This window comes from Anomaloglossus baeobatrachus, chromosome 4 (assembly GCF_048569485.1).
Source record: "Anomaloglossus baeobatrachus isolate aAnoBae1 chromosome 4, aAnoBae1.hap1, whole genome shotgun sequence".
Taxonomy (NCBI): domain Eukaryota; kingdom Metazoa; phylum Chordata; class Amphibia; order Anura; family Aromobatidae; genus Anomaloglossus; species Anomaloglossus baeobatrachus.
This window is the reverse complement of record NC_134356.1, coordinates 265,680,925-265,696,163: the sequence shown is the minus strand read 5'-3', so window position 1 is coordinate 265,696,163 and position 15,239 is coordinate 265,680,925. Positions and strand designations below refer to the sequence as shown.

The 15,239-nt window shown below is 44.3% G+C and overlaps 1 protein-coding gene across 3 annotated transcripts in view; it reads right to left on the bottom strand.

Annotated features, from left to right (window-relative positions):
• Positions 1–604, bottom strand: part of VEZT (vezatin, adherens junctions transmembrane protein) — a 111,776-nt gene extending 111,172 nt beyond the window's left edge. For all 3 annotated transcript variants that reach the window (XM_075344812.1, XM_075344813.1, XM_075344814.1), the window contains exon 1: positions 501–604. In XM_075344812.1, coding sequence (XP_075200927.1) covers positions 501–536 — 36 coding nt within the window. In that variant the 5' untranslated portion in view covers positions 537–604. The remainder of the gene's footprint in view (positions 1–500) is intronic.
• Between the last annotated feature and the right edge of the window lie 14,635 nt (positions 605–15,239).

Here is a 15,239-nt window from a genome sequence, read left to right as displayed (position 1 = left end):
GATCCCAGCATCAATGGTGATGATCTGATGATTCTGAATGGATGGTTTTCTTATTGCTATTGAAACATGTTATATCACAATGCAAACATCACACTGTTACAATCAGAGTTTTAATTAAAGTCACCCATTTTCCTTGCATAAGAAGAGACTATCTTAAAGGAATTGTCCAGTTTGCACAGTCCTATCCCATCCTGGGGGTCCTGATGGGGAAATACACACATACAGGAGTGCCACACTGTATACCTGGTGTAGTACTGACAATCTGCATAGAAACCACTACAGGAGCGGTGCATTTATAAAGCTCATGGCATCCTAAATGCAGGAAAACACATGAGGATGACAGATCGAGGCCACAAGCTGCAGGACAAAGATCATTCACCTGTCATTCATATACACAGGTCCTGCAGGAGCAGTGCCATTATACTGGGACACAGCGCTGCCCGGGCGCAGGGCACACACCCGCAGACCGCCACAGCACAAAGGAGGCTATTGTCACCCACCTCAAACACCACTTCTTCATCAAACTCCGCAGTCATTGCTGTCCGCCATGCCACACAGAGCGGCACTCTGGGAAACTGAGTCCTCGGCGAGTGATGTCACTAGCTAAGGAACTGAGCGCGGTGGTGTATAGGAACTACACTTCCCAGAGAGCAACGCGGCCCCTCCGTTTAGGCCGATTAGTAGAGTGCCAGCCGCTGTTCTAGGTGGAGACAGAGGCGAGGGCTGTGAGAGTGGCTATTGTGTGGGCTGGTACTGTGTCCTGTGTGTAATGGCTGTATACAGGGTGGCAGTACCAGCACCATTACTATTTAGTGATGTCAATGAGGAGAGCCCCAGCTTGTTTACATAGCCCCTTATAATGACGTGACCCCCTCCATCCATGACTGTGTATATGCCCATCCCACACAGGCACTGCCACATTTACCAAGAGTTTTTATGCAAAAGTGGAGAGGATAGTTGGAGTGATTTGTGACATTATTTAACCAGTTCAAGACTGAATCTTTTGGCTGCGGTTTTTCTGCCAAGAGATGCAGATTTGGTGCAGAAATGTCTGCAACCAAATACTCAGCGTGTGCACATAGTCTGGTCCTGATCAGGCATATCTCTATTTATTTTAATCATGTATGCAGGGAATCTGTCAACAGGTTTTTGCTCCTCCATCATGAGCAGCATAATGTAGAGACAGAGACCCTGATTCCAGCGATGCGTCACTTACTGAGCTGTTTGCTGTCATTATAATAAAATCAATGTTTTCACTGCTGCAGATCTAGTAGTTATACAGAGCTCATAAATATGCTCGACTACTTGGCAACACGCCAAGTAGCCCTCTAATGATAATCTCTTGCTGATTAATCAGTGATTTTACCAAAACTACACTAAGCAGCTCAGTAAGTGACACATCGCTGGAATCAGGGACTCTGCCCCTACATTATGCTGCTCCCAGATTAGGAGGCAAAAACCTGCTGACAGATTCCCTTTAAAACTTCGGCTAATCAAATAAGTGTTAACCACTTTTTCCATATATGTAGGGACTAAATGATGTTTTTTTTTATATTCAATTCTTTTTAGCAATAGCAGGGGATCATATAAAGAAAGAAATATCTATATTTCACTTTTTTTTTTACAACCACAACAGACAGCTAAAATACATATTAACTTGTTTCTCTCTTTCCATAATTATTTTTAGAAACCAGGCACTTTTTTTTGTTGGAAACTGGACTTTCTTTATTCATTTTTTCTGCTTTTTCTTCTGTTCTTTGCTTTATTTTTCTTTCACAATGTTTTCTTTATAAGGTCATAAGAGAGCTTGGTGGCATTTCAACTTTTAAATATACAGTATGTATTTTTTAGCTGATTTCCCCTGTTACTGGACTTGGTATATTAGCTCCAGTTACAGGGAGAAATTCAGCCTCTCGTTCACACTGCAACGGTTCTGCTGGGAAAGATGTGGGCTTGGCATGCGAGCCTGCATCAAATGCAGGGCACGGCATATGATGTAACTGTACGTAATGTGTCACGAAGGGGTTAAAACTGGGGGCCGTCACAAAGTGCCGTAACCGATCCATTGCTATGTGCTCCAGCAGCAGTCTGATGTAGGCAATGTATGGAGTGAAACAATGCAGCTCTGTAGTGTTCAGTGATTGTTACTGCTGAGTATAGCAGTGTATATTGAGAGAAACAGCAATATTTGGCAGTAACCACTATACAGTGTAGGTAGCTGTAGTGCATCGCTCAATATATTACTTACATCCGCACCAGTGATGAGCTGATTGGCAACTCTACCGATCACATTATTGATTACCTATGGAGGAGTCGTCAATGTTAGTGCCGAACACCCCATTGTTTTAGTGGATTTGATGTTTTGAGGTCACAGAGCTACATATTCAGATGTTCGGGCCCATCTAAGAAGGGTCACTACTCCTCAAAATTCCATTTAATTCTCTATCATAATTTCTTTCAGCAGAGTAGAACTGCTGAGCTTTTTTTGTGTGTTTTTTGAGTCTCATTTACTCCATAAATTGTACTAGATGCTGAAAAATAAAATGCATATGCATTTTTCTTGCATGTGGAAACACACTAAAAAAGCATGTAATATCACACATGGCTGTACTGATAACATTTTGTCAGAGTCAAATACCATGAAGCATCAAACACAAAACAGTTTTATTTACAATATAACATACAATGGGTACAGAAAGTATTCAGACCCCTTTAAATTTTTCACTCTTTGTTGGTAAATTCAAAAAAAGTTAATTTTATTCTCATTAATGTACACTCTGCACCCCATCTTGTCAGGAAAAAAAAACAGAAATGTAGAAATGTTTGCAAATTTATTGAACAAGAAAAACTAAATATCACATTGTCATAAGTATTCAGACCCTTTGCTCAGACACTCATATTTAAGTCACCTGCTGTCCATTTCCTTGTGATCCTCCTTGAGATGGTTCTACTCCTTCATTGGAGTCCAGCTGTGTTTAATTAAACTGATAGGACTTGATTTGGAAAGGCACACACCTGTCTATATAAGACCCTACAGCTCACAGTGCATATCAGACCAAATGAGAATCATGAGGTCAAATGAACTGCTTAAGGAGCTCAGAGACAGAATTGTGGCAAGGCACAGATCTGGCCAAGGTTACAAAAGAATTTATGCAGTACTTAAGGTTCCCAAGAGCACAGTGACCTCCATAATCCTTAAATGGAAGAAGTTTGGGACCACCAGAACTCTTCCTAGACCTGGCCGTCCAGCCAAACTGCGCAATCTTGGGAGAATAACCTTGGTGAGAGAAGTAAAGAAGAACCCCAAGATGCCTGTGGCTGAGCTCCAGAGATGCAGTAGGGAGATGGGAGAAAGTTCCACAAAGTCAGCTGTCACTGCAGCCCTCCACCAGTCGGACCTTTATGGCAGAGTGGCCCGACAGAAGCCTCTCCTCAGTGCATATGAAAGCCCACATAGAGTTTGCAATAGAACACATGAAGGACTCCCAGACCATGAGAAATAATATTCTCTGGTCTGATGAGACGAAGATAAAACATTTTGGTGATAATTCTAAGCAATATGTATGGAGAAAAGCAGGCACTGCTCATCACCTGCCCAATACAATCCCAACAGTGAAACATGGTGGTGGCAGCATTATGCTATGGGGGTGTTTTTCAGCTGCAGGGACAGGACAACTGATTGCAATTGAAGGAAAGATGAATTCAGCAAAGTACAGAGATATCCAGGAAGAAAATCTCATCCAGAGAGCTCTGGACCTCAGACTTGGCCGAAGGTTCATCTTCCAACAAGATAATGACCCTAAGCAAACAGCTAAAATAACAAAGGAGTGGCTTCAGAACAACTCTGTGACCATTCTTGATCGGCTCAGCCAGAGCCCTGACCTAAACCCAATTAAGCATCTGCAGATCTGAGATGAGAGGATCTGCAAGGAACAATGGCAGAGGATCCCCAAATCCAGGTGTGAAAACCTTGTTGCATCATTCCCAAGAAGACTCATGGCTGTACTTATCATGGGAAAGTAGCCTAAGTGGGGCCATTTCAATAATTTCTGCAGAAAATCATGAGTATGGGACAACAAGGTGCAGCGACATGCCCTGGCATCCAATGGTTGCACTGTTATGCAACAAACCTGTGTAGCTTTGGCCATAGTGCATGTGTAGCATTTCTGGCACACCATGTCGCATCAATCTAATCCAAAAATATGTACTTCTGTATTAATGGGCTTGTTCAGGTAGGAGAGCAAAGTCTGCAGGCACTCTATCTGACTGCTGACTTCTGAATCGTAAGAGCTGCGGTGTGTACGTTGTCATGATTCCCCAATGTAGCCGGTGAGGGCAAGTGGACACCCGACTGCAAGTATGCGTTTCTCACATATACAATTGTGACGCCCAGGGTTATAGGGTACTCAGTCCCGGGCAGTGTATATGTGGGGAATGTCACTTTGGTGGCCTTTGCCTGGTTCCGTGCCCTGGGCCCTTTTTGTAAAGGGAAAATATTTACGGGGATTAGAATAGTGTTCACACGTGACGTCACTTGTGGTGTTGCGGCTATGTAGATGGAGCCACCGCTGCACACTGTCCACTACTGGGGCTGGTGTTAATGGCAGCCTGGATGTTAGACCCTCCACAAGCAGGGCCGGGCCCCAGAGGGTAGGTGTAATGACGGGTGTCGGAAGAAGGTAGGCCACACAAGGGGTTCAGTGCAACTGGCTCTTTACTCACTTTCTGGTGCTAACTGGTTCCCCGAGGCCGGCTGGTTTCACCTCCAGGTCCCCTTTGTCCCAGTGCCAGTGTAGTAATCTGGTGCCTTCTTCCCCTGCACCTGTCTCTGGTTGGTGGGTCCCCGTGGTGTAGAGCAACTGGGGATCCCCGTCCGGTGGTTTTTCCACTGCTGTCCGTATGAAGGTAGCGTGAACCCTGTGAGGTTGGAGTCTGGTCCTGTCCCCGGTTCTCCCTCTGCTACTGAGTCTCGGATTTTTAAGGTCAGCTTTGTCCTTGATGGTCCCCTCGCTGTGCACGTGTTATCAGGCCTGCCTGGAGCTTAATGCCTGACCTAGGGTCCTGTACCCTGTCGGTGCGTAGTTCTGGGAGTACTCCACGGGCAACTAATCTCCTGGGAACTAGGTTACTGTTCACTCCTAGTCAGTGTGTCTCCTCATGTCCACCTTCACTGCTCGACACCGACTCACTACTCCACTACTACTGGACTGACTGTCCATTGTCTGCCCCTCGAACCTGGTCAACTAGTGGACTGGACTAGATCCACCTCTAGGCAGCCATCCATTGGTCCGTCCCTAGCTTTGCACCATTGTATGGCGGATTGTTGGGGAAAAACTGGGATTACCTGGAGTGTTTCTGTGTGACCGGCACTGGTCTTCTGGGTCCCTAGGGGATAGGCCCTGCATCCTGGTGAGGATGCAGAACCTTGTAGCTCCCAGATGGCTTCAGGGGTGCTACACAATCACGTGCCAACTAGTCTCATCAGCCATCTCTCAATAGAAATCAGTTGAGAGAAGCTGGACCCATACAGTTAGCATGTGACCACTCGCTGAGACCAGCAATACGTGGGAACCATGGTAAAGTACGCACTGCACAATCACATTTCAGAAGTCATGATTTGCCGACTGCTCTCAAACCCTGTCAACCCTTTTAATGGCCAAGGACACTTTATTGTTTCTTATAAGCTCACAACTAATGCAAAGCCTAGAAGCCTAGTCTTCCTTTTTCAGCTAAAAAAATCCCAACTCTTGCTGAGGAGGACATGCTTATAAAGTCTGCAGAGACTTTTTTTTTTTTTTTTAACTTCGTTTTATTAACAATTTCAAACATGGTACAACTGACATTTGCCATATAAAGATAGCTCCGTATATAGATAGTAATATTTGAATATAACAATGAAAAGTCATATAAAGTCCATAATATCTTTAGCACTTTACATAGAACAATGTTATCCAAACTTCTTATCATTTGCATATATATCTAAATTTATATTGAGCATAAGAACAGCTGTAACTATCAGCATGACCATATTTTGAAAACAAGATAGAAAAAGGAAGAGAAAAAGGAGAAAAGAAAGAACAACAGCAGCCACATTGCATTATTATATCTCAATATACCATTGGACAGTGTTTCATATCCCAACATCTAACGGGAACCACCATTACCCGCATAATCTCCCTCAAACCTCCGCAAGTGTGTCTGGAGAAGAATTCCACAAAACCCAGATTTTGTTAAATTTTCCCGGGCACCCCCTATTATAATATACCAACCGCTCATAGACTATGGTTGCATTGACTAGTTTAACCCAGGACCGCACAGTTGGATTCGAATCTCCCATCCACCTCAGAGCTATTAATTTCCTAGCCAGAAACAATGCCTCTCTGAGGAATATTGTCATGTAATGATCCCAGGACTCTTCCTCCACCACCCCAAACAGGCATATCAAAGGGTCACACAAAACAGGAATCGACACAATCGATGTCAGCAGATATGTCACTCCCCCGCCAGTACGAAGATATATTGGGACAGCTCCAAATCATATGTATGAAATTTGCCCCTGAGAGATGACACCTCAGGCACTCCAATGTACGAGAACGGCCCATACTAAATAATCGAGTTGGAGTAAGGTATGCTTGGTGGACAATGTAGCATTGAATCAACTTATTATTAACCGAAGGGGATACCGCAGTCGGAGATTCCAATATCTCTTCCCATTCCTCTCCCTGTAGAGAGGGAATTAGAGATTTCCATCTATCCTGGGCTGGCAAGGGGTCCGACTCCACCCCCACCGACAACAGGTAAGTATATATAGCTGAGATGAGGCCTCGAGGTCCTTGTGATTTTAGAATACCTATCATAGGAAGTGATGATATCAATTTCCTCACTCCAATTTTCTGTATGTGGGATTGAATTGCTGTTCGAATCTGCAGGTATCTAAAGAACTGTGATCTTGGAACATTATATTCAATCTGGACTTGTTCAAAGGACTTGAAGGTTGTGGTTCCTGGGACAAAAAGATCACCTAATGCATTGACGCTGTGAGAGGCCCAGAATTGCGCCGAGGGGTGATCTCTCAGAGTATGGAAGTGGCTATTCCCCCATAATGGGAGTTCCGCCACACCCCTTCGAAGTGTACCACCCTCTTGGCTTGTCGCCAGACTAATCTTGCCAACCTGAGGAGGGGTAATTGCCGTGGTGTTCTCAGTCCATCTGATTCCAGAAAACCCACTAAACAATCAATCCCAGCCGCGTGTGCCAAGTGACTCTCAGAGTTTGGCAGCCGACATCCAAACATCCAAGTCTCTAGTGCCCTAAGCTGTCCCGCGAGGTAGTAGAGGAAGAACTCCGGCAGAGCCATCCCTCCAAGTCTCTTGGATCTCTGTAAAATGGATAACCGAAGTTTGGGTCTGGATTTCCCCCATATGAAAGAAGTAGTAAGCGAGTTCAACATTGAGAAGAAGGATTTGGGTACTGATACTGCACTATGTTGTAGTGTATAACTAAGCTTTGGAAGTAATATCATTTTGATTAAATTTATTCTGCCAACCACTGACAGGGGTAGCTTGCTCCACAAGTTATATTTAAGTTTAACGTGCTCCAGAAGTGGTGTTATACTCGTCTGCAGGTCTAGTGTATGGTCTTTCTGTATGTGTATTCCCAGGTATTTAAAGCTAGTTACCACTTGGAAAGGTGACCTACCCTCCATTGAAATTCCAGACCCGTTCATTAATGGCATCAAAGCAGACTTATCCCAGTTGATGCGTAGTCCCGAAAACTCCCCAAATTTGTCTATAGTGTCTATAACCACCGGTAGAGTCTCTTGCACTCGATCTAAGAAGACAACCATGTCATCCGCATACAATCCTATTTGATCTGTGCGGTCGGCTATAGTGATTCCAGTGATCTGTGGATGAGAGCGGATTCTAATTGCCAAAGCTTCAATAACTAGTGCAAACAATGCTGGAGACAGAGGGCATCCCTGTCTTGTGCCCCGGTTCAATGAGAAGGGTGTAGACATAGCACCATTGACTAGTATCCTGGCTGTCGGGGACCTATACAACATATGAATCCAGTTACTGAATTTAGGCCCAAAGGCGAATCTCTGGAGGCAGGCAAATAAAAATGGCCATTTTACCGAGTCAAATGCCTTGGCCGCGTCCAGCGAGGCCAAGGCCCACTCGTTCTCCTGGACCAGTGTGCTATATTGCACTATGGACTGGACCCGTCTTATATTTATAGAGGTGTTTTTCCCAGGCATAAATCCGGTTTGATCTGGGTGAACTATACTCAATATGACTGAATTAAGCCTGGACGCCAGTATTTTGGTAAAGATCTTGTAATCCACATTAACTAGGGATATAGGACGGTATGAACCGCAGTCTAGTGGGTCTTTACCCTCCTTCCTCAGCACGACTATATGTGCTTCGTATAAGGAGGCAGGTAGAGAGTCGCTGGCTGAAAAATGTGAGAAAACCTCTAAAAGAATCGGGGCCAATACGTCACAATATTTACTATAGAATTCTATGGGAAGGCCATCTGGACCCGGAGATTTCCCCCTAGCCATATCCGAGATGGCAGTAATCACTTCATCCAGTGTGATGTCCGCCTCCAGAGACTCCCGTTGTGATCCACTCAAAGTGGGAAACTCCAAATCCGACAAATATGTCACGCAACTTTGAACTCCATGAGGATTTCTAGAAGTGTATAGGGTTTTATAGTATTCACAAAAGCACTCTAAAATATCCTCAGGGGATGTAGCTATTGAGCCATCCATCCTCCGTATACCCAATATTGTATTTGAAGTGTTGTGTTGCCTAACCATATATGCCAATAATTTACTGGATTGATTTCCAAGCTCAAAATATGATTGTCGGGTAAAGAAAAATTTGCGTTTGGACTTGGTCTCAGAGTGCTGCATATATAACCTATATGATTGCATCCAGGCCGCCCTATTTCCATCGGTTGGGGCCGATATACATATTGCCTCTGAGTCCCTAAGTCTCCCCTCTACTATATCATCCTCAGTTTTAGTCACTCTTTTAAGATATGTTATGGTTGAAGACAAACACCCTCTAAGGTAGGCTTTAAGAGTGTCCCACACCAAGTTAATATTCCAGGGTTTAGGGTGGGCTTCCAGGAAATCCTCTATTTGGGTCAGAGTTCTATCACTTTGATCTATTAGTTTCAGCCAAAAGGGGTTTAACCTCCAAAAGGGTTTACCAACACCTTGGTTAGTCTTCATAGTAAGAATCACTGGGCTGCGATCTGATATACCCCTGACCCCGTGTACCACGTCATCCACCCAGGTTGCGATATTGCTCGACCCAAAAATATAATCCAGTCGGGACAGCGTGCGTCTAGTAGAAGAATGACATGTATATTCTCGGGTGTTAGGATGCCGGAGTCGCCAAAGGTCAATCCACCCTCCTCCCTCCGCGCATTGCTGCAAATCAGTCAAGTGTGTGGCCGAAGTCTGCAGAGACTTTGAGCAATATAATCTTTCATTCCCAGAAATTTTCAATTGGATGAATTATAGATTTTATGTGGATAATTGAGAATTTAGGACTATACCTATAAGGCTACATTCACACGATGAGTATTTGGTGATGTTTTGATGTTGCAAATTTTCTGTTAGGGTGCATGCTCACAATCAGTGTTTGCGGCATTTTTTGACACAGTTTGTTTTGACTGCATCTAAAACACTATGTTGTACAGTAGAAGCACAGTGGATGGGATTTATAGAAATCTGCCATCTGTGCTTCTTTTTTCAGCAGTGTAAACTGACCTGCGCCCTGGCTTTCCGAGATGCAAGTATGTCAGTTTATGCTTGCGGAGACGCAAGTGTTCTCTGCGGGAAGAACACAGCGAAAGTCCACAATGCCCTGAACCCTGATTGTGGAATGCAGTGTCCTCCTGCAGACAACACTCTGGGATTTTTTTTTTTAATTAAACTTATTGATGGTATTGTGTCTCAGTGTTCTTTGGATCACTGAAAGTTTGCCAGGTGAGCCCAATAAAAGAAAAACTGGATGTTCCCACAATATTAAGCAGGCCGCAGTTTTCAAGTAACATGGGAAAGAAACAGGATGTCTCTGCTGCCAAAAAGCATCAAATAGTGCAATGCCTTGGACAAGGGATGAAAACATTAGATATTTCAAGAAAACGTAAGCGTAATCATTGTACTGTGAAGAGATTTGTAACTGATTCTGAGCACATACGTGTTCGTGCTGATAAAGGCAGAATGAGGAAGGTTTCTGCCAGGCAAGTTCATCTGATTAAGACAGCGGCTGCTAAAAAGCCATTACAAACCAGCAAACAGATATTTGAAGCTGCTGGTGCCTCTGGAGTCCATCAAACCTCAAGGTGTAGGATCCTGTAAAAGCTTGCTGTGGTTCATAAACCTACTATTCGGCGATCCCTAACCAGTGCTCACAAGCAGAAACGGTTGCAGTGGGCCCAGACATACATGAAGACTAATTTTCAAACAGTCTTGTTTACTGATGAGTGTCGAGCAACCCTGGATGGTCCAGATTGATGGAGTAGTGGATGGTTGGTGGATGGCCACCATGTCCCAACAAGGCTGCAACGTCAGCAAGGAGGTGGAGGAGTCATGCTTTGGTCTGGAATCATGGGGAGACAGCTGGTAGGCCTGTGCTGCCCCCGTGCCAGCAGCCGAACTGCTCGCATCCGGATCCGCGGTGGCTCGAGGGGTCTCCGGACCCGGGGGTCGTGCGGCCACTCAAATGAAGGGGGTATTTACAGGGGATTGTAAAGTTCGTGATGCCACCTGTGGTATGTGGTAATTGGAGTACCACCGCTGCAGTTGGGAGTACCCGGGGATGATGGAACGACGCAGCCAGGTATTGTGACCCTCCATGGGTAGAGGGGATACCCCGGGGACTCAGTGACGGTGTGGGGGAGTGCCGTTGGGTGTGAAGGGGTCACTTGCGTACTCACTCAGTCCATTAAGCTGACACCGACAACTGAATAAACCAAAGTTCTGGATACCGCTGCCGCTGAGGGGAGCTAGTTCGGGTCCCGTCCCCAATGGTGCTGTCTGGTGATCCGTGACCTGCCTCCTGGCACTAAGTTTACTTCTCTGTTGGTCCCGGTAGTATGGAACTTGCCGGGTCCCGCTCCCCAATATGGCTAAGTGTGGGAGCTTGCTCTCAGGGTTCACGCTTGGGATTTCCTGGACCGTTTGAGTGGAAAGTTCTATCCCCCTCGTTACGCTAGTACCCCGATTTTAGGGCAGGTGGGGAGCGGATCTTGAAGGCTCCGTTCTCGTCAGGTAAATTGTCAGGTTGCCTGAAGCTATTCCCTGACCTAGGATCCACGTACCCAGTCGTGCCTTGGTCCCAGCCCGGTGATGGTGCAAGGCCGCCAGCTGTCCTCCTCCACAGATCCGTGCCCCTTGCCACGATCCCCTGCGACCGGGGGTCCAGCTCCTCTAGGCCCAGACCATCGTCTGCCACCTAGATAGCTTCCTAGGAGCCCTGCTCCTGACCTCCTCTCTCCTTCATTTCCTACACAACACTCTCTTCTCCTGACACTCCTGACCTCCCCCTTCCAGCCCCCCAGGTGGGCGACCCTATATCACTCAGGCCGTCCACTGGTGTGTTTGGTGGGTGTGGTGCAGAGTGTACCTAGGATTTTGATTAGCTGATGTAGGCAACACCATGTAGTTGGGGACCCATAACCAAGAAGGAGGTGGATATTGCACGGGAGGGCTGATTATGCAATACCCTGTGACGACCTGATAGCCCAGGGGCGTCACAGGCCCCTTTAAGGTTCCTGAAGGTGTGAAAATGACCTCTGCAAAGTATATAGAGTTTCTGACTGACAACTTTCTTCCATGGTACAAAAAGCAGAAACAAGCCTTTAGGAGCAAACTCATCTTCATGCATGACAATGCACCATCTCATGCTGCAAAGAGTACCTCTGTGTCATTGGCTGCTATGGGCATAAAAGGAGATAAACTCATGGTGTGGCCACCATCTTCCCCGACCTCAACCCTATAGAGAACCTTTGGAGTATCATCAAGCAAAAGATCTATGAGGGTGGGAGGCAGTTCACATCAAAACAGCAGCTCTGGGAGGCTACTCTGACATCATGAAAGGAAATTTAAGCAGAAACTCTCCAAAAACTCACAAGTTCAATGGATGCAAGAATTGTGAAGCTGATATCAAAGAAGGGTTCCTATGTTAACATGTAACTTGGTCTGTTTTGGAGTTAAATAGCTTTATATTTCAGTGAATGGGTTCTCCTAATCCTGCAAATTCCACAAATGAGCATTTTCAGTTCTTTAAAACATCTAAACTGTTTAGAAACTCTACTGTGCCTACTAATTTGGAACAGAGCATTTTGATTTTTTAATTTTGAAGATTATACTATTATCATAGGGAGGTTTCTTCAATAAACTTTGATGTATACTCTAACACGTGATGACTTTTATTCGACTGACTGTCATTTCCACCGACCATTTAGGAAAATTAGAGAAAAATATCATTTGCATAATAATTTGGAACATGGTGTAAGAGCCCACTGGTTGTGGCCGCAGCTTATAGTCGCCAAATCTAGTGACAGGGTCCCTTTAAAACTCAGTGTACCTGAAATAGAAATTGACATGTTGCAGATTTCATACACGAACCACAGATTAGTTTACTCTGCTTTAAAATAAAAAAATAAAAACAAAAAAGCAGTGCTTGCTGGAACTCTAAGATGTTGATTCATTTGTGCAGTAAAAATATGCAGTGTTAGAATTTAAACTCACCAAAATATCACAGTAGCAACTCAAATGGGTACTCCGAAACATGTGATGCAAATAAATAACTAAAATAAAGTACATTTAAATATTACAAATTTTACTAAATACCTTTATCTAGCAAAAAATGTAATATTTAGTTAGTGTCAGGATTTGAAATATTTCCGTTTTCAGGATTTGAAATATGTAAGTTTTCAGCAGTTTACCAGCGATCCCAAGTTTTAGGATGAGCTACGTAAAGACGTCTGATGGAGACAGACATCGGGTGAGGCCAGCCTCCTGTCAGGTATCTTGAACAACACACGATCTTCTATTCACTGAACGTGACAGGATAAGCGGAAGACAGTTTGTATAGTTTATTGCAGCAGCTCCATGCCATCTCCTGCCCTCCAATAAACCTGTCAGGCAGATGAGATAAATGTTTAATCTCAGTCAGCTAGAAAGCTTATTTTCTGCTTCAGTCTGCACTCTGGCCCTCCGCTTGTCCTGTCAGGTTTGGTGCACTAACTAAAGATTACCTTTTTTCTACTTTTTTGCAAAATAAAGGTATTTGGTCAAATTTGTAATATTTAAATGTACTTTATTTTAATTATTTATTTTTATCTAATACAAAATTACTTTTCGGCGTGTGCGTGCCTTCTACATGGGACCATGTAGAAGGTGAAAAAAGTGGTGAAGGAGTAGGCTCAGCACAAATCCAATAAAATATAAAAAAACCTCTTTATTAATATTTCCTTAAAAATATCATTCCTGGAAATGCAATGCACAAGGGTATAATATGCACACAGGTGAAACTTAACGCGTTTCGGACCTATATCATAAAAGCAAAAGTGTCCTTAGTCATAAGTAGCTGTGTGTGGCTCCGGACAGAATATATAAGTGTTCCTACCATGGAAAAACAGGAGCGTGAGATGGGGAGGGGTGTCTTCGTCACACAGGTGTGAGAAAATGCAGCCGGAGGTTTTAGTTGGTAAAAAAGAAAGAAAGAAAAAAGTGGAGAAAATGGATCCACCTGTACCAAATCTATTGACAAATACCGCATGGGTCTATGGTGGAAAAACATATAAATACACAGGCAAAAAATATGCACCCAACCTTCATACATAAGAAGGAATGCATATATAAATGATACATGCATATTTAGGGGAAAAAAGCAACAAATAAAGGATAATATACCCTTGCGTATATATCGGGTATGGAATATATGCATATATACAGAAAATATGTGTAAATTTATGTAAAAGGAAACCCCCATTCCAAAAAGATCAGGACATAATATCCATAAATGAATGAAATCCAAAGTTACCACATATCATATACATGTATCATACAATATATGTATATGCATGCATGCCCATATACGGATGCAAACATGCACATACAGTCAGGGCCAGAAATATTTGGACAGTGACACAAGTTTTGTTATTTTAGCTGCTTACAAAAACATGTTCAGAAATACAATTATATATATATTATGGGCTGAAAGTGCACACTCCCAGCTGCAATATGAGAGTTTTCACATCCAAATCGGAGAAAGGGTTTAGGAATCATAGCTCTGTAATGCATAGCCTCCTCTTTTTCAAGGGACCAAAAGTAATTGGACAAGGGACTCTAAGGGCTGCAATTAACTCTGAAGGCGTCTCCCTCGTTAACCTGTAATCAATGAAGTAGTTAAAAGGTCTGGGGTTGATTACAGGTGTGTGGTTTTGCATTTGGAAGCTGTTGCTGTGACCAGACAACATGCGGTCTAAGGAACTCTCAATTGAGGCGAAGCAGAACATCCTGAGGCTGAAAAAAAAGAAAAAATCCATCAGAGAGATAGCAGACATGCTTGGAGTAGCAAAATCAACAGTCGGGTACATTCTGAGAAAAAAGGAATTGACTGGTGAGCTTGGGAACTCAAAAAGGCCTGGGTGTCCACGGATGACAACAGTGGTGGATGATCGCCGCATACTTTCTTTGGTGAAGAAGAACCCGTTCACAACATCAACTGAAGTCCAGAACACTCTCAGTGAAGTAGGTGTATCTGTCTCTAAGTCAACAGTAAAGAGAAGACTCCATGAAAGTAAATACAAAGGGTTCACATCTAGATGCAAACCATTCATCAATTCCAAAAATAGACAGGCCAGAGTTAAATTTGCTGAAAAACGGGGGGCGGAGCGAGCCAGACATGGCTGAGTGAGGAAGCAGCTTCCCTGAGCTCATCTCTACAGAACCCCATAGCACTGGCCCAAGACTCCAAAATGGGCAAATTAACGGGCAAAAAGGCCACAGCCGAACCCCAAAGAAGCCCCCCACGGCTCAAGGTAAAATTGGGGCATATCTGTCTCATCCACGGGGCTCCAGCACCCTGTCGCAGCCCGAGCTGGAAATGCAGCATGAATCGCGGCCTGCTGACCCGGTAACTGGCCTCAAGACGTCGGTGGAGAGGCGGGGGTCGACGGTGGAGTCGCGGGGACCCGGGGGAGCCGCGGTG